This window comes from Eulemur rufifrons, chromosome 8, assembly GCF_041146395.1.
Source record: "Eulemur rufifrons isolate Redbay chromosome 8, OSU_ERuf_1, whole genome shotgun sequence".
Lineage (NCBI taxonomy): Eukaryota > Metazoa > Chordata > Mammalia > Primates > Lemuridae > Eulemur > Eulemur rufifrons.
Window position 1 is genome coordinate 9,349,786 of NC_090990.1, and position 23,423 is coordinate 9,373,208.

Genomic DNA, 23,423 nt, shown 5'->3' on the forward strand with positions numbered 1-23,423 from the left:
TGACTTTAATTGAATCCACCTTGTACCATCTGGTGCCCCTCGCCCCACCCTTTCTGAAAATACACGTGTCTAAGCTCATTAATTAGACTCCCTCTCGTGATCCTGACTTGATGACTCTGTTTCAATGGTAAAAAAAAAAATTCTTAGTTCTTTTATCAATCTCGCCTTCTTTTCTTATTACAAATTATTAACAGCAGTCACTTGATTTGTGCACACAGCAGTGCTTTAGATCAGAGGTTGGCAAACTTTTCCCATAAAAAGCCCAACAGTAAATATTTTCAGTTTTGCAGGCCATGCTCTCTCTGTTGTGACTACTCAGCCCTGCTGCTGTTGTGCAAAAGCAGCCATAGGCAATGCACAATGAGTACAGAGTATTCTAATAAAACTTTATTTACAAAAAACAGGCAGTGGGCCAGATTTGGTCTGTAGGCCATATAGTTGGCTAATCTCTGATTTAGAACACAGGCTTTATTTTATTTATTTTTTTTTTTAATTTTTTTTTTTTTTTTTTTTTCTATTTTTATTTTTTGAGACAGAGTCTCACTCTGTTGCCCGGGCTAGAGTGAGTGCCGTGGCTTCAGCCTAGCTCACAGCAACCTCAAACTCCTGGGCTCAAGCGATCCTCCTGCCTCAGCCTCCCGAGTAGCTGGGACTACAGGCATGCACCACCATGCCCGGCTAATTTTTTGTATGTATATATTTTAGTTGTCCATATAATTTCTTTCTATTTTTAGTAGAGACGGGGTCTCACTCTTGCTCAGGCTGGTCTCGAACCCCTGACCTCGAGCGATCCACCCGCCTCGGCCTCCCAGAGTGCTAGGATTACAGGCGTGAGCCACCGCACCCGGCCATAGAACACAGGCTTTAGAATCAAATGGGCTGGGATTCTAATCCCTGCTTACATGATTTTAGTAAATTAGACAGATTTCTTAATCTAAGCCTGTTTCCTCCTCTACAAATCGGGGAATGCATGGTTATCATTCATTCCAGTACTGTGCCAACCATGCCGTGCTCATGGTCCCGTGTACTCCTCACATCAACCCAGCAGAAGAAGCACTATGACCGTCCCCATTGTACAGATAGAGAAACCGAGGCCTCTCTAGCTTCTCACGTACCCAGGGCCCTACAGCTAGGAAGGGTTGATCCAGGGCTCTGATCTGGGCCTGCTGACTCCAGAGCCCAGGCTCTGGGCTCCAGGGCTGTGCTGCCTGCAGCCTACCCGGCGGTGTGGTGAGGAGTGAAGAGGTGAACCACGCAGTGCCCGGCAGAGTCTGCATTCCTGCCATGGCAACCATGTCTGTTAAACAACAGTCATTGACTTGCAGGCCTTGGAGGAAAGCGTCACTCAAGAGAGAAACAGAGCAAAGGAAGTGTTACAGAAAGAGCAGGCGAGAGCCCAAGAGCTGGAGAACCGCTTAGCCCGCCAGAAGGAGGTATGCAACTGGGGGTGGGCAGAGTGGCTCGAGCCCACATCAAGGCCCTACAGCTAGGAAAGATGGCTCCAGGGCTCTAATCTGGGCCTGCCGACTCCAGAGCCCACGCTCTGAGCTCGGGGCTGTGCGGCCTGCAGCCTCCCCGGGGGGTGTGGTGAGGAGTGGAGAACTAGCCACACACGGCCTGGCAAAGTCCACACTCCAGCCATGGTAACCACGTCTATTAAACAACGGCCATTGACTTGCAGGCCTTGGAGGAAAGCGTCACGCAAGAGAAAAACAGAGTGAAGAAAGCGTTACAGGAAGAGCAGATAAGAGCCCAGGAGCTGGAGAACCGCTTAGCCCGCCAGAAGGAGGTACGCAGCTCGGGGGGACAGAGTCGGCTCGGACCCCATCCGGCTCGAGGGCCATATGGAAGTCAGTTCAGAACCGAGGTGGCGAGGGTAGAGTGGAGCAAAGCGTTCCTGGTGTGGTTTGTCCTTGGTGGTCTCAGCTACTTTGGGAAGTGCCAGGGACTTGAGAGAACCCTGGAGTTGTAGCCTTGACAACCAGTCGGTAAAAATTGTAAACAGCGTAAAACACGGGCATAGACAGGGCTTGGGAGACAGATTGGAGCTGGTGACATGGGTGTCTTCTGTGTGGACATTGTGTTCCAAAGCGTAGAAACGGGAAGGACAGAGCCATGGACCTCAGGGGCTGCGCGAGTCCTCCACCAGCATCCCAAAGTCATCCAGCCTCCAGCTCCAGCACCGAGGGATCGTCCACAGCCCAGGACAATCCACCCAGGGCTGATGCCTTGGCTGGCAGTTTTTCCTTCAGGCTGAGTTGGGGCAAAAGAGTTTGGGCGTCACTCCCCCACCCACCCCAGGCTTCTTCCGCGTGGTAGCTTAAAGGTTGGAGAGTGGAGGCAGCTGCGCCTCCCAGCCCAGGTGCCCTTGTTTCTCCTTCTGTGCCTCACAGGACAGGAGCCTGGGCTGGTCCCCTCCTCTGGCCTGCCCTGCCCTTCAGAAGTCACAGACTGGCAGCTCACTGGCTGAAAGGGCTTGCAGATATGTTATGGCTGGCTCCAGAGTGTTTTATTTGGAATTCATAAAATTTATTTAAAAACCCAGATTTCCATCCTCTCTTGAAAAGTCAGGAAATCTGGCCCTCATTTCTACTTGGCAAAAATGGACTGGAGCCTAACCAGTTAGGAGCAGTTTGCCACAGTCCTCGCCATTCCCTATCGCGTTAAACACGGCCCACTTCATTTTTGGTCTCTGCCTGGCCCTTATAGGCATTTAAGTTTGCAACCCATCACCCACTTTCTTCCTGAAGTGGGGTAACCAGAACCAAATACTCTTCTCCACCTGTGGCAGCCTAAGGTAGAACTCTCCCCTCCCTTGTTGACGACGTTGTACTTCTCTTAATATGCCCAAACTGGCTTTTGAGAAAGCTCTATTACATTGCTGATTCATGTTTAGCTTGTGGTCCCCCTCGGATCCCCGAGCCTTCTTCGCACGTGCTTTCATGAATCCCTCAATCCCGAAGACCGCACAGAGGAGTGCAAGCTTTGCAGCCAGATGAGATCCAAGTCTGAATCCTGGCTGGGCTACTTCCTGGCTGTGGCAGATCTATCAATACCTCTCTTCTTGAAAGGCTGCAGGGTGAGATACAACGTATAATGAAGTGTCTGGCCCGGCATTGTGGCTGAGTAAATGGTAGCTATTATCATTGTCCCTGTTTGCCACTTCTGCCTCTACCTCTATTAGAGCCATTGTTTTCTGCCCACCCTCACTCCTCAGGGTAAAACCCTTGCCCACCCACCGCTGCGGCAGAACTAGGAAGACAGCCGGGCAAAGCCTGTGCAATTTGATCTGTAAACAGTGTCACTGAGGCTTATCCCTGAGTTATTCCTCCAGGGGTGGTGAGGAGGAGGAGGGTCTGCAAGGAGTCACTCGAGTCAAATGCCACCAAGAGGTCAACCGAGTGGGGCTTGGGGAAGGCCTTTGAATTTAGAGATTTCGAGGCCATGGGGGACTTCAGGAGAAAGATTTAAGCTTCTTTGCAGAGAGGAGCTGCGGCGGGTCACCCCAGGTCTATTAAAACGTCAGCCCACTCCTGGCAGAACCTGTCTGTGGTTTCCCGTCGGGGGAGTTTGAGAGAGGAGTCCCAGCCACAGATCTCAGGCAACCTCAAGTGGTTATTCGATTTTTTCATTTTATTAGCTCTTCCTCCACAGTACCAGACGAATCTTTAAGGACAGCACAGGCAGTAGGTCATAATTTGGGTTTCGAGATCATGTTAAAGGTTAACCCCATTACCTGCTGTGAACGCGGGAGCCCGTGGGTGAGCCGCGCGAGGGTCTCTCTCCCCAGCTGCAGAAGAGACACCAAGACGAAGGCCTGATAGGTGCGTGGACGCGGGGCCAGACGCAGCAGAGCCAACCCCAAGTCACTAGGAAGTGCCTCCAAGTCTCTTTCACAGTTTACGGGGAAATGTCCTGCCCTGGAACCCACCGAAAACATTCAAAATAAACGTGAAATTGCCACGTCGCTGCTCTTCTGCTTCGTTTAGGGCTGGTGTTGGGACAGCAGGGTGTTAGAGTTTTTAAAACTACTTCTCACTGCAAAATAGACAAGCTGTCAGCTGTATGATGGATGGAATTCTTTTTGTGGGCTAATCTGGGGCCCTAACCATCGGTTATAGTGATAACCGTGTTCCAAGTTCCGAACAGTCAAGCTGTTTAGTAGACAAGCTATTCGAGGCCGAGCGCGGTGGCTCACGCCTGTAATCCTAGCACTCTAGGAGGCTGAGGCGGGAGGATTGCTCGAGGTCAGGAGTTCGAGACCAGCCTGAGCAAGAGCGAGACCCCGTCTCTACTAAAAATAGAAAGAAATTAGCTGGACAACTAAAAATATATAGAAAAAATTAGCCGGGCATGGTGGCGCATGCCTGTAGTCCCAGCTACTCGGGAGGCTGAGGCAGGAGGATCACTTGAGCCCAGAAGTCTGAGGTTGCTGTGAGCTAGGCTGATGACACAGCACTCTAGCCTGGGCAACAGAGTGAGACTCTGTCTCAAAAAATAAAAATAAAATAAAAATAAATTAATAAAAAAAAAAAAAAGAAGACAACTGTTCAAAAGCTGAGGTCCCCTTTCTTGCAGTGACTAGAAATGGCCGGCAATTTATTTCCTTTGGTGATGTGCGTTGGCCATTTAGTTGAACAGCTTATCAGCAAGTAACTTCCTAGACAAAATTCCTTGATTGGGGCACCAAATACAAACCACACTCTCTTCCCTGCGTCCTACCAGAGCATTTTCTGCGAGGCTCTCTCCCTCCCTCTTCTACAGATTGGCATATTGCAGCTCGATAATTCAGTATACTGCCCTCCTCTTGAAACCGGATTCTCTTTAAGTGATTTATTTCAATAATGGAAAATTTCATTATTAATGAGATTCTTCTTTTTATCAGAGAGGCTGCCTGGTCCAGCGATAAGAAGCCCGCACCCTCTGCTCGCCCCTGCCGAGGGCCTCTGTGCCTTTCTCTGGCAGACTGCACGGGCCCTCCCGACTTCCAGTTCCTCGGTTTCCTCATCTGTAAAATGGGGCTGCTCACAGCACTTCTCTGACAGGGCTGCCGTGAGAGTGCAGGGCTGGCCAGGGGCCCAGCATGTCATCGCCACCCCCAACGTTTTAGCTGTTACCGTTATTATTATTAGCAACTTCCCCCCTAGGTGTGCAGCAACCAAGAGCCCTGGTCATTGACTTGCAGGTTTGGGAGAGCAGCATGGCCCACGAGAAAAGAAAAGCGAAGGAAGCCATAGAGTCGGAAAAAAGAAAAGTCCAAGATCTGGAGAACCACTTAACCCAACAGAAGGAGGTATGAGCAGCAGAGGGAGAGTGGGCCGCGGCAGGCAGAACCTTCTGGAAGGAGCCCCAAACCAGATGTGCCCTGAGAGAGTGTGGCGGGAGCACATGCAGGGGGTGGAGTGGCACCTCTGTCTGGAGTGGCCGACATCTGCCATTTATGGGCTGTGTGACGAGGCAGACCTGACCTCCTGTCCCTCAGTTTCCTCACCTGTAAAATGGGAATAACAGTCTCTACCTCAGAGGATTGAATGCTACGAGATAGCAGGACGTAGAACTGCGCCCTGAACATAGCAGGCCCTCGGGAAGCTTTTCCTGCTCTTGGGCTCAGCTGCCTGGGGAGGAGGGACGCCCTCCAGGAGAGAACCCCAGGTCGTCGTCCGGGGACGCCCCTCAGCCAGCATCCTCCTCCTCCTTCTCCCGGAAAGGTATTGAGACACACCTGGCATGGCCGCGGGAGACAGCACCCGCTCCTCGCCCGAGCATCTTGGTGTCACAGAGTGAGAGGCAGGAACGCGACGAGCTCACGTGGTAGCCACGTCACATAAGTGCCAGGGATCCGTGCCCTTGGGGGTGGATGAGAAGTGCACCCCTGGACAGGACGATGTGGGGAAGGTGGTGGGGGGGTCTCCAAGTGCCAGGCCCGGGCAGAGCTGGAGGCACCCACCCATCAGCCTGGGGACAGGCCCACCCAACACACCTGCTCAGAGCAGCGGGAAAGGCCGGCCCTCGGGTCAGCCTGGGCGCCCCGGCCACGCCCTGGGAGAAGGAGCCTGGGGGTGGCACAAACACACACGTGCCAGCCCTCACGGAAAATGCAGAAACAGAGCTGACGGCTCAGGGAATTGTTCCATTCAGTTTTGTTCGTCCACCCACAAATATGCACTGAGCACCCACTGTGTGCCAGGCCCTGTTCTGGGTGCCGGGGACACCACAGTGAGCCAGATGGACCAGGGCCAGGCTGCCCAGAGCTTTAGTGGAAGCAAAGGCAGGGACAGCTCCAGGCCATAAGTGCTGAGGGGAGGAGAAAAGTGGGGGATGGAGCTAGAGAGTGGTCTGCAGGCAGGGAGGGCCTCTCGGAGGAGGTGACATTTGAGTGAGCCCTGGAGAGGAAAAGGAGCCTGGGGGCAGAGAGGGCCACTGGGTGAAGTGGCACAAACTCAGGGGGGGCAGGACGTGAACTAGCCAGAGGAGAGGGTGGGCGTGAGGAATGAAACTAAAGCTGGCAGGCGGTGAGAGACACAGGAGGGCACAGGGGAAGGAAGCAGGAGACACTGGGCAGGGGAGGCAGAAGGAGCAGTGAGCGTGTTAGGCTAAAAGTGCCCATTCTGGGCTCAGATCCCAGCTCTGCCCCAACACGCTGTGTGACCCTGAGCAAGCCCCTTGCCCTCTCTGTGCCCTCAGCTGTAACGTGGATATAGTGGCAGAACCACCCTAGAGGTCTAGTGTGAGGAGTCGGTGCATTCATCCTTGGGAAGCCCCTGCCCCAGCGAGGTCAGAGTCCCGGCGGGGCGGGGTTCAGTGGTGCAGCAGGGTGGGGACCAGGCAGCCTTAGCAAAGACCTTGGCCAAGGGACTATGCCACACCTGTGAGGGAGTGAGGTCAGAGTCCAGGTGGGGTGCGAGAGCACAGACAGGGAGCCAGCCTCGACAAGGCGTGGGACCCAAACTGTGGTCACTGCTGCCCCCAGAGCATCCCTTATACATATGGGCCACGGGTGGGGTCTTGAAGCCGGGCTCCTGCCAGGCTCTGTGGCAGCCCAGATATGAACATATAAACCTGTCTCCCACCTCCAGGGGCTGGGGTGGGGATCAGGAGGATGGATAAGGCAGGGCCTGGAGGCCACAGGCCGCTGGTTAGGGCAGGGGCACTGGTGTCCACACTTGCACGGCCACTTCCTGGTGGCGTGACCTTGGAAGGTTACCTGCCCTCGTCCTGCCTCAGTTGCAGCCTCCCTTTCCTCACCTGTGAACTGAGGAGGGTGGGCACACGCCGGCGGGGGCTGTGCAGAGCGGACGCACTAGCGCATTCAGTGCACGGTGTCCGCGTGACTGTGTGCACTTGTAACGCCCCCAGCAGCGCGTGGTGAGAGGGGGGAAGGGCCTGGCCGCGGGGCACGCAGGGGGTGCTGGAGGCCTCCGTGGACAGGCAGGACCGGGACCTGCAGGGTGGGGCTGGGCAGTCTGAGGCAAAGACTTGGCAGTGGGAAAACGCCAAGGGTGCACAGGGAGGCGGGGTCAGAGTCCACGGAGGGGGCGACACCGTGCTGGGGGGCAGGGCACGTCCATACGTGGTGTGAAAACATTGGGAATATCTTTTCTCCAGGGCCACGTGCATCCCCAAAGTCTCATCCTGCCCCTTAAATTAGAACCTTCCCTTTTCCCAGCATAGCAGGCCCTGGAATAATTTTCAGTTGTTTTTCTTTTTGCTGATAATGCCTGTTCACTAAAGAAAGTTTAGAAGATACAGACCAGTGAAAAGAAGAAAATATAAATTGCCTTAATCTCAATTCCCCCAAAATAACCGCCATTTACATTTCAGTACATATCCCTGCAGTCTTTGCACATGTGCGCAGATATTTAAAACACTTCCCTTGTGAACTGTGTGTTGGTGTCGGGAGCCTGACGGCGGGAGTTTCAGCAGTTGCAGTCTGTCAGCCCCACCCAGGCTGTTACCTCCAGGGCCTTGAGCAGGGGAGTCAGGGCCTCCGATTCCCTCCCCATCACCAGATCTACAGGGCAGGTGTCCTCAGCTCCAATCTGTCCTGGACAGGACACCCACGCCTTTGTAGACAGGAAGAGACCGGCTGTGTCCTCCTTTGAAGCCACAGGCATCGGGCCTGCTAGGACAGGAGGCATCTCCCCAGCATGGTGTCTCCGGCCCCACCTCCCCAGAGCCAGGTACTCGCCACGAGGGCCTGCATCGGTGCCAGCACAGCCCAGTGTATTCAGTGGCTCAGCGCTAAAGGACGTGACCTGAACACTCACCAGCATGTCACTTCCTAAACTCCAGCCCCAAAATCCTGAATGATGAATCACTAACCAAGACGTGGCCCTGAGCCCTCGTGCCCAAACCGTGACTCAGGGGTCCCACCGGTGACTGGTCCCGGCGTCCCGTTGCAGTGTCATTTCCCTTTGAGGGCACAGGCCCTCAAGCCACTGTCGTTGACTTCCAGATCTCAGAGAGCAGCATCGCCTACGAGAAACACAAGGCCAAGGAGGCCATAGAGAAGGAAAAGAAGAAGGTGCAAGACCTGGAGAATCGCCTGACCAAGCAGAGGGAGGTACGAGCTCAGGGAGGGACAAGAGCCCAGCGGGGGAAGGGCAGTGCTCTGGAGCCAGGCTCTGGGTTCCAATCCCACCTCCCCTCTCTGGCTGTGGGACTTTAAGCAAGTTACTTACCATCTCTGTGCCGTGGTTTCCCCACTTATGAAATACAGGTGGTACCAGTAGGTCAGTCTCTGAGCTGTTGTGAGAGTGACTGCTGATGACACGTAGCACACGTAGAAAAGCACCGTGTGTGCGGCTGCGTGTAGCGGGATGGTGAGCTCATGGCTCGGCAGTGAGGGGCAGGCTCCAAACCCGGGACTATCCGACCCTGAACCCTCCACTGTGCAGCTCCGTGTGGCCTCAGCTGCCTGGGGTGACAGAGATGTCAGACTATGGGCACCTGGATTTCTGATCACTTTGATGTCAGCTTATCCCCTCCAGAACTTGTCATCATAATTATCATCACCTTCTGCATCAAGATGCATTTACTACTATTACTATTAGCAATAGGTGCAGTAAGAATAGAGGTGGATGTTACGAACGAACCACCGTGTCTTACGCACCGCACACGCAGCAGGACGTAATTCACCCCTGCTGGGTCCCAGCAGTACAAGGGACACACACACAGACACACACACACACACACAATGACCAATGTCTCAAAGGTAAAGCCAGTGACAAACACAGAACCCGGTACTAAAAAAGTCTCTCTATTCATGTCAGTCTTGGATCATTTTCTTTAAAGCAAGGTTCCCAAACGTTAGCATGCACTAGAATCTCTGGGGAACTTATTTTAAATGCCTGTTTCTCAGGCCCCAGAGATTCTGATACACTGGGTGCAGGGTGCAGGGTGGACTCGGGAACCTGTGTGTTTAACAAGCAGCCCACGTGCTCTTTGAACAACCTGCTCCAGGAAAACTAGTGTCGGGAAAGCACATCTGGATTGCACACCAGCCTGGGCACCACTTTTAACGAGGGACCTTGACTGACTGGCATGCATCCAGAGAAGGCGGACTAGAGTCCAGTGAAGGGACAGAAGACTTGTCAGCTCAGGGCTGTCACGGAAGGGAAGACGCCCCACGCAGAGGCGTCACGCTGCAGGCTGCAAGAGGGCCCGAGAGGAGCAATCTATTCCTAAGCAGCCTTGTTTCCCCAAATGAGGTACCATGGATCTTCCCGGAAATACATCAATTTAGGGGTATGCAGAAGGAGAAACTAAAATTTTAAAAATAGATGAATTGGGACATAAAATGGATCAGGAATGAGACTCATGCAAAAAAAAATTGTGTATCATGACATCAATGAATGGGTCACAAGTTTTACTCCAGCAGTTACAGTAAACAGGAAAGGAGAAAAGAGAGAAGAAAAGGAAGTTCAGACCCGCGGGAACAGTGAACTTTGTTCTCGCGTCCTTGGGCAAGGAGCAAAGATGCCAGGCGAGTGTTCTGCTCTGGGGCAGGGCGGCTTCATGGCTGGCAAAGAAACAATTTCAGTTTGTTGTGGATTCTTGGAGACACCTGGAGTGTGGCCGAGCTGTGTGTGACAGGCCGCTCTGCGGGATGCCTGCCTTTGTCCCCAGTGAGGTATGCTCCGGCCAGGCCTGTGTGTCGTCCTCACTGGAATTTCTCAACAATATAGTGATGTTAAGACCCTAAGAAACAATCAGATGGAATTCAGCGGCAGTGCAGAGAAGACGAAGCCACTCCCAGGTGAAACTTGCACGAATAGCATGATGAAAATGGTATTTGTATTTTATTTTTTCCAAAAAAAAAATCCGTTTCTTTTCCTTATTATAAAAGGAACACCTGTCATCTTAGTAAATTTGAAAAATACAGAAAATCACTCAGAAGAAGAAAATAAAAACTGTGGTTCCGCTGAGCGGTGTTGCCACTAGTGACATTTTAACATGATTCCTTCCAGAGCATCTTCATGCTGCGCATTATCACAGACGTCAATAAGTATCAATTTATCACAAAGTTAGTCATTTATATTGTGACAGTGTGTACACGCTTTGGAAGCTATTTTTTATACTTAGCATGTTATAAGAATGTCTCTGCGTCGTGGAACAATCTTCCATGACCTGGGGTTGCGCTGTATGGGACGGACCCCGGTTATTTGCCGTCCCCCGTGGCCAGGCACGGGGGTGGTTTCTCGGTTTTCACTGGTGTCAACGATGCTTGGTTGAACAACCCCGTGCATCACTCTTCATGTCCTTGGATAAATTCCCCAAAATGGAATTGGACACAAACAAACCTTTTCAGGCTTACAATACACATTCCCAAATTACCCTCCCGAACGGCCATACCAGTTTATGCTGCCACCAGCACAGTCTGCGAATGCCAGTACTACATCTCAAGAACAGTTTTTTTTTTTTTTAACCTTTTTAGAGACAGGTCTCGCTCTGTCACCCAGGCTGGAATGTCATGATGAGATCATAGCTCACTGCAGCCTCCATCTCCTGGGCTGAAGTGATCCTCCCGCCTCAGGCTCCTGAGTAGCTGGAGCTATGGGTGCATGTCACCACGCCTAGCTAATTTTTTTATTTTTATTCTTTGTAGAGACTAGGTCTTGCTATGTTGCTGGGATTACAGGCATGAGCCACTGTGCCTGGCCACAAGAATATATTTTAAATTGGATTAAACCATGTTCATGAAATACCCAGCACGGTGCCTGCCAAGAAGCCCACATTCCACCTGATGCGAGGCGGTTCTCAGGAGGAGAGTAGAATTTTGACAACTGAAGATCAGAAGAACGGGTTCAGGAGGTGGGAACCCTCCAAGGTGTGCGAGGACGTGGCGCTGGAGTCCCGTCTGGCCAGGGCCTGGCAGGAGGAGATAGGTCATCGCCGTCAGGGCCCCAGAGGAAAGCGGAGTGTCCTGAACGCAGGGCGAGAAGGAACTCAGCACACGTATCCCGGAGAGGAGATTTACAGAGACACGACAGCCCTCTGCAAATATTTAATGGGCTGTCTCATAAAGGAGAAATAAAACTTACTCAGTGAGTTCCAGGTGACAGACACAGCTCAGAGACCAGAAATCACAAGGAGACGGATCTCAGCTGAAGATAAAGAAGAGTTCTATTAATATAATAATTGGAACCTTCCAGAGAAGGCACGGACTTTGCTTAAAAAGGATCCACAGAATCATGACAGCGTAGAGTTTACTTCTCGCAGGCAGCAGGGCGGAGAGGCTAGGGGAAATATCTATCCCTGAATGTCTGTTATTTTGATGTCTGTTGTTGTCTATTAGGAAATAGAATTAAAAGGGCAAAAAGAAGACGTTTTGAATAATAAATTAAGTGACGCGCTGGCCATGGTGGAAGAGACCCGGAAGACGCAGACGGCCGACAGCCTGCGGGCAGAGAGCCTGGCCATGCAGCTGCACGAAACGCTGGCGGAGCTGGAGACCGCCAGAACGAAGATGGTAAGTCGGGGCCTGGTAAGATGGGAGAACTTCCCCATTGGAACACTCCAACGCCACGAGAGTGGGAGGCTTCCCGACCTCAGCACTGCGGACGTCCTGGGCCAAGTGACCCTTCCTGTTAGGGGCTGTCGTGTGCATCGGAGTACTCAGCATCGTCCGTGTTCTCTACCCACTAGACGCCAGTAGCCCTCTCCCCGCCACTGTGACAACCAAAAATGCCCCACAGGGGACAAAACTATCCCCCTTGAGAAGCACTGGTTTAGAACGAAAGGTGCACAGAGGCTAGCGTGCCCTCTCTCCAGGGCGCTCCCAGAGGTGATGCAGGGTCCTCACAGGATCGGGGAGAAGGACTGGGGAGCCCCGGAATTTAGTGACCCGTGACTATTCCACAGATTCCAAGACAGTGTTTTAAAGCTTTGGCTCGGCATTCAAGGCTCTCCACAGTGAGGGCTTGACATTGCATTCATGCAAGGAAGTGATGAAGGCTAATCCACCAGAAGTGCATGAAGTACATTTGGGAGAGGGTGTGGCGTTGGAGAGACCAGCTCTGGGTGTGGCATGTGGTGGCCGCTGCTGAGTCCAGAATCACAAGGACACGTGGTGGGGTGCTGGACAGAGGAATGGGAAGGAAAGAGTCGCCACAGAGAGAGCTACAGGGGCAGGACTTGCTAAGTAGCTCAAGGAACAGGAGCACCAAGGAGAGGAGACGCCAAAGGAGACTTCAAGCTCCCAGCCAGGGCACCTGGGGAGGGGACGGCGTAGGGACGGCACACAGGTGGGGATATGGAGGTTTGGGGTAGTGAGGGGACCTCGTCAGAAGGATCCTCTTTTGGAGAAGATGAGGCAAGGCAGGAGTCCGGTGGCGGCACAGTACATGGGGGAGAGAAAGCAAGACGAGGGCCTGATTAGGAAGACGGGCTCACGGGCACGGCCGCCGAAAGGTGGGCAAAGAGTTCACGTCCTCCAAGCAGACCCGAGAGTAGGAGCAGGACCTGACACCACTAAGGGTGCGGGTGGCGGAGCAGAGGGAACTAGGGGCGGAGACTCCAGGAAGAGCCTCAGGAGGGAGAGGGTGGGAAAGGGTCTGGCTCACCTTTTGGGGGTCACTGGCAATTTTTGTTTCGAGGAAATACAAATTCATTCACTTTTTCTTATGGAATTATTCACTCATTCATTCCACAAAGATCTGTGGAACATCTAGATCTAGATGCTGGGGGGAGCATAGCAGTCAATAAGCCAAGTTTCTGCTGTCGTAGAGTGTATGTTCTAGTGGGCATGAGAAACAAGGAAACAAGATCGTTGTAGGTGGTGACGAAGGCCTCTGGGAACAGCCACTGGAATAGAAAGTATCTCAGGCTGCTCCCAAGAGGTAGCCGGGGAGGGCCTCTTGGAAGAGGTGACACTGGAAATGAGACCTGAAAGACGAGGAGGAGTCAGCCCTGCAAGGAGCTGAGGAGCGTAGAGGGCAGGGGGATCGGCACGTGCAAAGGCCCTGGGGTGGGGCCCTATGCAGCCCCGGTGCGGGTAGAGGAGCTGTGTTCTTGCTGTTGTCGTCACATCTGCTCCCAGATCACAACGTGCGTGGCTCTGCTTCCCAGATCGTGATGGAGGAGCGGATGCTGCTGCACCAGCAGACAGTAAAGGCGCTGCAGGATGAGCGAGAATCACAGAAACACGAATTTGAGGAAGAAATCTCGGAATACAAGGAGCAAGTCAAACAGCACTCCCAGACAATTGTGAGTCTAGAGGAAAGACTCCAGAAAGTGACTCAACACCATAAAAAAATCGAAGGCGAGATCGCAACTTTGAAGGACAACGAGCCAGGTAGGGCCAAAGGGATGCCGAGGAAATCCTCATGTCGCGGGCAGGTTCTGCTTCTCCTACGGCTCCCAATAGGCTGACTAATAAGAAAAGGCCACGCCCCACTCAAAATCTCATCCATTCCCTGGAGACCCCCTTTTGTTCTTGTCACACAATGTGAGAAGCCCTGCAGGGCCCAGGTTGAACAGTGATGACAATGAATTGGGACGTCCTTTGTGCCGACCTAGTGAGCCGGCGAGCCACCCAGGCCACCAGGGCTGTTAGGGGCATCGGGAGGCATGAATTCAGAACCGTCTTTCCGCGTGAAAACACCTCGTGCAGGGACCTTTTTGAGGCTTCTCTCTGCCATCAGCCTTTGGCAGCTTGGCTAATGCACTTTCGTTACCCACTGGGATTTGTCTTTTAAAAAATAAACCCGAAAGAGGCTAAAAGAAGAACTCAGAGTCATGAGCACTTATTCGCCCTAAGTGGCCAAGGTAAGTCATATTATTGCAAAAATACTAAGCTCTTGGAGAAAGTTCTGGAAGTAGAGGCCTCAGGCCAGGGTTTTTTTAACCTCGGCACTGTTGACATTTGGGGTCGGATAAGGCTTTGTTGGGGGCTGTCCTGTGCACTGCAGGGTGTTCAGCAGCATCCCTGGCCTCTGCCCACTCGATGCCAGTGGCACCCCCTCCCCAGTGTGACAACCACAATGTCTCCAGACATTGCCAGGGTTCCCTGGAGGCAGCCTCAGTCCCGGTCTGTCCCAGGCGGTTGGCTGGCTGTCAGGGCCCACCTCGTGCACGCGTGTGTTCATTCACTCATTCGGCACTCTCAGTTGAGCCTCTGCCATGTTCCGATCTCATTTAGGCACTGGGATTCGGTGATGGACAAGCCAGTTATTGCCCCTGCGGTTAACCAGATTATCACCTTACCCTGATCCAGGATGAACAGGGCACCGTGGCAAGGACAAGGAGCAGGGCTCAGTTTGCTAACCCAGAGTCTGGGTCGGAGGGAGGATTTTGAGCTGGGATCTGAAGCGTGACTACATCTGTGTCACCCTCACCATAGATCGATGCCTGCCATAAAGCAGGCGTTCCATAAATGTTTGTTGACTGAATAAACTAGTGAGTGGTGAGAATGGAGGCCAGAGGCAGGGGGGTGAGGAAGTAAGTGTGGGGTGAGGAGAGGAAGATGCTGAGCACAGATTATTCCTCTGAGACTCTTGTCTGGGTGGAAAGGAGAAGGAAGAGCAGGCGGGGTAACCCAGGGGCCGAGGCTGCTTAGCTGAGTGGCCGCGGGCAGGTTCCGTCACTCTGATGCCTGTTTCCTTGTCTGTAAATGGACTTAGCGATCCCTCCCTTGTAGAGCAGCTGGGAAGATTGCGTGGCCTCATGCTCAGAGAGGGCCCCCAACTGTGACACGGAACACGTGGTGGGTCTCACTAGCAGGTGGAGGGTTCCTAAGTTGTTCATAAGCAAAGAGGAAGTACAGCAGCTGTTGCATGAGGACTCTAATAATGTTCGTGTGTCCCTGATACAGCTCAAAAGGAGGAAGTGCCACAAGACTCTCCCTCAGAGAGCCGTGCCAAAGAGGCAGCGTGTGAACACCTGATGTGAGTACCCATGGCCGTGTGAGCGTCAGACCAGCCCCGCTGGCGCCAACTGAGCAAGGACAGATAAGCAAAAACCCTACCTCTGGCCGCGTCGCCAGAGCCTGAAAAGAGGAGTTGAGTCTGGGGTTTTCTAGGTGTTGCCTAAGTTTCTTGAATCCTTTAGCAGATCAGGATGGTGTCATGGAAAGATCCAGGTAGATCTATGTTCAGATCCTGTCTTAGTCTGTTTTCTGTTGCTTGTAACGGAATACCTAAAACTGGGTAATTTATAAGAAAAAGAATTTATTTCTCACAGTTATGGAAGCTGAGAAGTCCAAGGTCAAGGGGCTGCATCTGGTGAGGGCCTTCTTGCTCACGGGAACTCTCTGCAGAGTCTTGGGGTGGCACAGGGCGTCACATGGTGAGGGAGTTGAGTGTGCCAACTCAGGTCTCACTCTTCCTTTTCTCATGAAGCCACCAGTCCCATTCCCATGATAACCCATTAATTCATTAATCCAATAACGCATGAATCCATTAATCCAGTAATCCACGAATGGATTAATCCATTCATGAGGACAGTGTCCTCATGACCCAATCACCCCTTAAAGGCCCCACCTCTCAACACTGCCACATTGGGGACTCAGTTTCAACATGAGTTTGGAGGGGACAGTCAAACCATAGCAGATCCCAACTCAACATTTTCTAGTTGTGTGGCCCTGGGCAAGTCACCCCACCTCACTGAGCCTTAGCTTCCTTATTTGTGAGATAAGGACGTACGTGCCTGGCGCGTGGTAAATGCCAGCTAATGCCAGCAGTAGCGGTTTCTCCCGAGTGCCTGCTAGGGGCAAGTCCGTTCCCAGGTATTGTAAGCAGGCAGCGGGGGTTCCAAGCAGTGGAGACCACTTGGTGGGGTGGGGTCCTGGAAAGGTTAAAAGTTCAGAGGTTGGGCTAAATGACATCAACTAAGTCATCTCACCTCTCCCCACCCGAGAGTCGATGAATTTATGACTTGATCCTCATGGAACAGACCATTTTCAGAGAAACAAATTGTATGGATGGGCAAGACCCAGGAAACCACCGCGGTGCAGCATGTGAACCAGGAGGCACGGACGGGAAGGGCCCAGGCAGTTTCTCAAAGAAGACGAACCTTCAGCCTGATCCCTGCACCAAATTCTAGTTACCAAAGTCTAATGTCATAGGGTTTTCGCCCCAAGAAAGACAAAGATACCCAGCCTCCTCATTCTGAAACGTTCCTAACTGACTCCTCCTCCTGGTAGAACCCTCTCTGGAGACAACAGTGGCCTGACTTGGAGAAGAATCGGCACCACGTGGCCATGGCCGCATTGCTCTGCTCTGATCCAGTGCGTTAGCTTGTGTATACACTGGAGTTCCAAAGTTCCAGCCTCAAGTTGGAAGAGTTGTGGTTATAGCCAAGGAACAGCCAAGGAGGCACAAGCACACACACACACACACACACACACAGAATGTATTCTATATATAGTTATTTTAATTCTGATTATCACCAGTCTTTTTTTTTTTTTTTTTGACATGCAACCTACCAGTGTTTTACTTTACTTCAATAATAAACACACACTCCACCCTCAAAGGTCTACATAAGAAGAGCCGGGATTTCAAAAGCCCGTGAACTCAGATGAGTGACATTGATCCCTGCCCAGAGACTGAGCCTCTTAACCCGCTTCCCAAGGGGCAAGGCCTCCTCCCCAAACACAGACACACACACGATGTCTCCCCCGGCTGAGGTTTCTCACACTGTCTCAAAAGCCCACTCCGCGTCAAGGCACCTGCCCCTGGCGCCCTTCACCCCTCCCCTGGCCGCAGCCACCCTCCCCATCAATGGCCCTGAGCGCTTGCTGAAGGTGTCCTGCACTCTGGGTGGGGTGGGGGCTGCCCTTCCACCATCCCTGCACCCCCTTGGTTGTCTGGGCTCCAAAGCCCACTCCTCCGCCGACTCCCCCGTGAACACCGTTCCTTCATGCACGTCTGGCCCCACCTCTCTCCACCAGGAACTCGGAGGAGCTGGTGAGAGAACAAAAGTCATGTTGTCTTCCTTTCTTTCTTCTTCCCTGTCCCCAGACAATCCCTGAACCCACCAAAAATAGTCTTCCTTCCTTCCACTGTCAAAAGCCCACAAGCACATCAATTCGTGCTGATGGATAATTGAGCCAGAAGTGGCGTCACCCTCACACAAGGCATGTTTCAGCCTCAGATCAAACCCAGCCAGATCCTTTGTTCTATCTCGTTCTATTTTTTTAAATGAAGGTAACCAAAATGAATTTTTGTTTTGAGGATGTGTAAAGGCTGCCCGCATCCCTTTGCTGGGCCTGGCATCACAGGGACCAGGATTGCACCTGACTGCATTTATCCTTGGCCCCTTCCAGACACTCGGAGACACCATGAAGATGGAGTCGAACTGACTCTGCCTGTCTTTGTGAATTGCAGAGACGACTTGCTGACTGCCCAGAAGGAAATCCTGTCTCAGCAGGAGATCATCATGAGGTTAAGGAAAGACCTTACCGAAGCCCACGGCCGCATGTCGGATTTGAGAGGTTTGAACGATTTCCTGCGTCTCTTGACGTCCTGACCCACCTGAGAAGGGAAGGGAATGAGGCTTAAGAGTGGGAATCCTCGGTATGAAAAATCCTGGCCAACCTGCTGTCCTGTGCTGACACCTGTAACTTGGGGTCAGCAAAAGGTGCATCTTGTATGTGGCTCTGATCCCCAATGCCAGGGGGCCATGGGCCACCTTCTCCGGAGGACTTTGGCCCTCTGCATTGAAATGCAACTTTCTCTTTTGGGGAGAATTTTCTCCTACCACAGAAGACTTGGCTCTGGGAGCAAAGGCCTGGAGGGCAGCCCTGCACTGTGGTCCTTGGCGGCCTGGCAGATCTGCTGTGGCCCTAGCAGAGACCCCCTCACTGGCTTTCGTGTCGCCCCCAGGGGATCTCAACGAGAAGCAGAAGGTGGAACTGGAGCGGAATGTGGTGCTGGTCCAGCAGCAGAGCCGGGAGCTGAGTGTGCTCAAGGAGAAGATGGCCCAGCTGGGCGGCCTGGTGGAGAAGAAGGACCGGGAGCTGAAGATGCTCAAGGAGGCGCTCAGGTGTGTGGGGCCATCTGCGTAGCGCGGGGAGGAGCCTGGCACAGAGAGGGGGCTCCGTAGGTGCTGCTTGAGGAGTTGAATAAATGAATGAATGAATGATACGTGTTTCATTGGTTCACAGCCTCATCAATTAAGAAAAAAACAGGCCTTTGCTGAGTTCTGTGCTTCTCAGACATTCTTGCCCAGTATTTCAGAAAACAGGTCTCAGCTTAAATGCCACTTCCTCCAGGAAGCCCTCCCTCCCTCACCCTCAGTGAACATAGCCAAGGGTTGCTGCTCTGCCTGGGGTCCTTCAGCCCCTGCACTCTGTCCCACCTACCCCTTGTCACACAGCAAGGCTACAACTGCCTGTTTATTGCTCGCCTTCCCCATGGGAACGGGGTCTATGCAGACTTTGCCCACTGTTGCTGGCATGCACACATACAGGAACATACAGGAACTTAGTATTTATTGAACAAATGAATAAACTGGAGGTGTCAGCATAAAATAAATATAAAATATTGTCATTGTCCCACAGATTAATCTAAAAAATACCCGTGAGTTTGCAATTTTATTCATAGCTTACCCATGTTTTAACACAAGTAATGGTTTCCCCCAAAAAGAGTTTGAGTAAAATTGTTTTGTGTGTATCCTGTAGCTTCGTGTCCCTGGGGGCCAAGGCAGATTCACACAGTGGCTAAAAGAGCAGGCCCCAGACCCAGGCCGCCTGGTTTCAAAGCCAGACGCCTCCGCTTACAAGCTCGGTGACCACGGGTAAATTGCTGTGTGTCTCTTTGTTCATCTGTAAAATGGGGCAAGGAGATTCCCTAACTCATGGAATTATTATGAGGAATAGCAGGGTTAACAGAGGCAAAGCGTTAGAAATTGCAGACATGCAGTAGATGTCCCTGTAAATGCCACAGCAGGTGTCCACAGTATAGGAAGCAAAGTGCCCACTGCCCTGGCCACTCTCCCATAAGTCTCCTGACACCAAATTCTCCGGAAACCTGAGGGCAGGAGACTTGAAGTCTCAAAGAATTCAGTTACCTGTAAAAATAGAGCTCCATTTCCTGGTCTGCCAATGGGTACAAAAGTAATTTGCGGTTCTCGGAACCCCGTGCCATCCTGCTTTCCGGGACTCCTCCTCTCTGCCCTAGGGCTTCCCAAGAGAAACACAGACTCCAACTGAACACGGAGAAGGAGCAGAAGCCCAGGAAGAAGGCCCAGACGTGTGACATCTCTGTGCAGATAGAACCAAGCCGCACCGAGGTCTTCTCCAGCAGCCAAGACGTGAGTGCCCACCGGTCCTGGGCACCCGGAAGGACATGCGGAGACAGAGCCCAATGATGGCTTTCTTTCCTTTTGAAGATATTTCATTCTAAATTCCGAAAATATGGCCCGATTGTGTGAAATGTACAACGTAAAATACAGACTCCTGCCCCTTCCATCGCAGTCCCTGGAGGTCAGAGTTTGGCGTGTGTGCCACCAGATCTTTTCCTCACAGAGGCCTCCGCGTCCTTATGTGGGCAGCAGTGTGCGGGGGATCCACTCTGCCTGGGTTCAAACCCCAACTCCTCCACTTACAAACTCTGTGAGGTCACTGTGTGCTAGTTCCCTTGTCTGGGAGGAATGGCAGTTCCCACCTTATCTATAGACACACACAAACCCATACATACGGATATTTATTAATAGCTAATTTTATTGCTAATGGTATCAAACCCTATACATTCTGCAGCTTGGTTCTGTTGTACGTGACACTGTTTAATGGGCATCTTTTCAAGTAAGTATATAAAGACCTGTCTCACTCTTTGAAATGGCCGCATAGAATTCCACTGTGTTTCTTTTATCCAACCAGTCCCCCCCCCCCCCCGCCGCCCCCGTTGTTGGTTGTTTCTCCTTTCGCACGATGCTGTAATGTACTTGTACTTCCTAAACCGTGCTTGATAAGGCCGAACTGCCTTCCTGAAGAGCCTTACAGCTAACGCCCCACGGCTGTCCCTTGATAACTGCTCTGTGTGGCTGCCCGGAAGCCTTTGCATGCCTGGAAGTCCCACGCTCAAACGGGGAGCATGTCTTTGCGTCCTCGAAGCTGGTGCTCACACTCTGTCCCTGTGGCTGGGGCTGCGATACTCCCCATCGTCCGTAGCTGGCTGATCGTGGGGTGCAGTGGTTCCTCGAGGCCCCGGTTTCCTGGAGTCCGGGGATAGCCTTCCCGTTGGCTTTAGGAACCTGGAGAGCAGGGCGTTCCAGTAACAGGCTTTGGATTTTCACTAGGAAGCAGGGCCAAATGTGTCAGCTTCCTTCCCGCTTTCTCAGAGATGCCTTTCTCCTGCCAGACAGCATCGAGCCAGGGCCGCGAGCAGCTTGAACGAAAGGGCTCAAGGTCGGCCAGCTGTCCTTGGCACCGACTCCTGTCCAGAGCACTTTAGCAAAAGTGTCTTCTTGTTGCTCAGGGCGACCGGGAGGGGGCCGTAAGCTCTGTGGGGCAGGGAGCGTGTGTCACTCCCAATGGAATCCCAGGTTCTTAGAGCGGGACCACCGGCCCCATACTCATCCACTCATTTAACAACTATTGAGCGCCTGCTGCATGCCGGGGGTCCCCGCCCACACCAACCCCCCCATGGACTCTGTACATGCTCGTTAGAACGGATTGTTGAAACTGGGATGCCCTTGACTTTTAATTTGTATTGTGAGAATGGATTAGTGGAGGGGGAGATGGGGAGGGAGGCTGCAAGATAAAAGGAAAATGTATCTGCTCCCTCTGGAGTGGTTTCCTCCCTCGGGCCACTTCCTGCTTTCCAAGCCAGAGTGGGTCAGAGGGCTTGAGAGTTGTATGAGAAAGAATCTCCGTCCTCTCTAAATAAACAGATTCCCAGGAGAGCCGTGAGGAGGGGTCACGTGGCGCTTGGGGAGCTCCTCAGGCCAAGCAGAGGCTGTACCTGAGCCTCGCTGCCGCGGCTCCCCCCAACACCCCAAATTCAGTATCTCCTGCCCTTTCCTGCACACAGAGAGACAGGCATAGAACGTTCTGGTAGTTTACTACCGGGACAGACACACACCCTCAAAGAGATGAGCGAGGCCAGCGTAGAAACGACCTGGGAAGTGGACCCTCCATGCGGCCTGGAGGGGGCCGGGGCTGGGGCTGGGGTCCCAGCATAAGCAAGGTCCTCCAAGTGCAGCTGGGGGTGGGATGCCGGCCCCCGGCCCCGCCCACCGTCTGCCGAGCCCTGGTCCCAGCTAGAAAGCTGGGCCAGCTCTGTGGCTCCTCCTTCTGACCTTAGTCCATTCGGGCTTCGTGTTTGTTGAGCATCTACTATCCCCATCCAGGGACAGTGCTCTGCCTGGGAACAACAGCACAGTCAACAAAGGGGACAAAGACCTTGCTCTCTTGGAGCCTACGTTCTGGGAGGGGAGGGACAGAAGTAGACATGTCAACATCAGGTAAAGTGTCCAGTGGGAATAAGCACCCCGAGGAACCACACGCCAGCCGGGCAGAGTTGCGTGCTGGTTGGGGGGAGGGGGGGGCTTGCTCGGATGCGGAGGTGGGGAGGCCTGTGCCGGAGGAGACCGGGGCAGAGCCTGCAGGAAGGAAGGAGCGAGTGGTGAGGACATGGGGGACAGTCCCAGGAGGGCCTCAGACGGCACATGGAGCCCTTTGAAGGAGGCCATGGGCCCCGGACCCCCGGTGGCCAGCGTGGCTAGCACGGGGCCTGGGACATGTCCTGCAGGCCCTTAATAAGCCTTTGAGTCACCACAGGAAGAAGAACAGATGCCTGTCTCCTTTCCCCTCCTCCGCTCTGTCATCCAGGCAGCATTTATCGCGCTGAGGAATTAGAGTATTTACGTGCCTGTTTGTTTTTTTGTCATCTGTCTGCCCCATGAAACTGAGCTCCACAGCAGCAGGGGCCTGTCCGCCTGCACCCAGCGCCTGGAACGGTGTCTGGCATGTAGCGCACTGTGGTTGATGAATAGATGATTGATAGATAGACAATTTTAAAAATAATTTTGGTTCCCTTCATGCTACATATGTTATCGTCTATATCTATCTATCTATATATATGTATGAAGTGAACCAAAATTGTTATTTTAAAAATTATTATAAAAGAACCAGATTGTCAATTTCTCCCTTTCTTGCCGGTGTGACTGCGGCCTTCCCCGGCAGCTCTGTCTGCAACAGCAAGCCGTGCCCAGCACCGGGTCCCATCTCCCCGCTTAACTTTCCCTTTAGCATTTATCGCTAAACCCCGTCTATTTCCCCTGCTTATCGCCCCGTCGTCTGTCTCCCCACATGAGGATGCAGAATCCCTGACAGCAGGGCTGGTGCCGTCTTAGTCCCTGCGAATCCCCAAAGCCTAGAACGAGGCTCGAACATACAGCTGCCCCGTAAATCTGCGTGAACGAGCGAATGAATTGCTCACCCCGGACAAATGTTTAACTTGCAGTCCGGACCGCACCTCAGGAGGTCCTGAACCTCTAGAAGTTACGTGCAGAATTTTGTGTGTATGTGACTTTTTCTGGAGAAAAGAACCCTGCAGCCTTCCAAATCTTAAAAGGGGGCATGACTCTTAAAAGATGAAGAAGGCCTTTCCTTGTCTGCACTCTTAGTAAACCAGCGCAAGCCCGAGCTGTCCGGTGAGGTCCCCGTGTCTCCGGTGGCTCCCGTGTCGGCGGGTGCGTGTATGAAACACCTCCGCTGTCACAGGACGCTCTGTGGGACAGCCTCTGCCAGGGGCTCCGGAAGTCTCAGAGGGAGATTTGCCTTTCTCCAGACCAACCAAGGGCCAGTGTGTCAAATTTCCCCTAGCAAATATCAGACAAGCCTGTTTATTACCAATTAAAAGGAAAGCATCGTGTGTTCTCCTCTAAAAATGCCCCTCCAGGAGAAGATTGGCATGATTGTTCGGAAACAAGACCACAATGACAACAAATGGAAACCCAGGCATAGAAGAATATTAGAAGAA

At 52.6% G+C, this 23,423-nt stretch overlaps 1 protein-coding gene across 1 annotated transcript in view; it reads left to right on the top strand.

Moving 5' to 3' along the window:
* FHAD1 (forkhead associated phosphopeptide binding domain 1) overlaps positions 1 to 23,423 on the top strand; it is a 115,038-nt gene that overhangs the window by 74,967 nt on the left and 16,648 nt on the right. The window contains exons 16-25 of the mRNA XM_069477353.1: positions 1,326 to 1,433; positions 1,682 to 1,789; positions 5,186 to 5,293; positions 8,456 to 8,563; positions 11,798 to 11,971; positions 13,570 to 13,795; positions 15,314 to 15,386; positions 17,826 to 17,932; positions 18,324 to 18,483; positions 19,620 to 19,752. Of these exons, the coding sequence (XP_069333454.1) occupies positions 1,326 to 1,433; positions 1,682 to 1,789; positions 5,186 to 5,293; positions 8,456 to 8,563; positions 11,798 to 11,971; positions 13,570 to 13,795; positions 15,314 to 15,386; positions 17,826 to 17,932; positions 18,324 to 18,483; positions 19,620 to 19,752 (1,305 nt within the window). The remainder of the gene's footprint in view (positions 1 to 1,325; positions 1,434 to 1,681; positions 1,790 to 5,185; positions 5,294 to 8,455; positions 8,564 to 11,797; positions 11,972 to 13,569; positions 13,796 to 15,313; positions 15,387 to 17,825; positions 17,933 to 18,323; positions 18,484 to 19,619; positions 19,753 to 23,423) is intronic.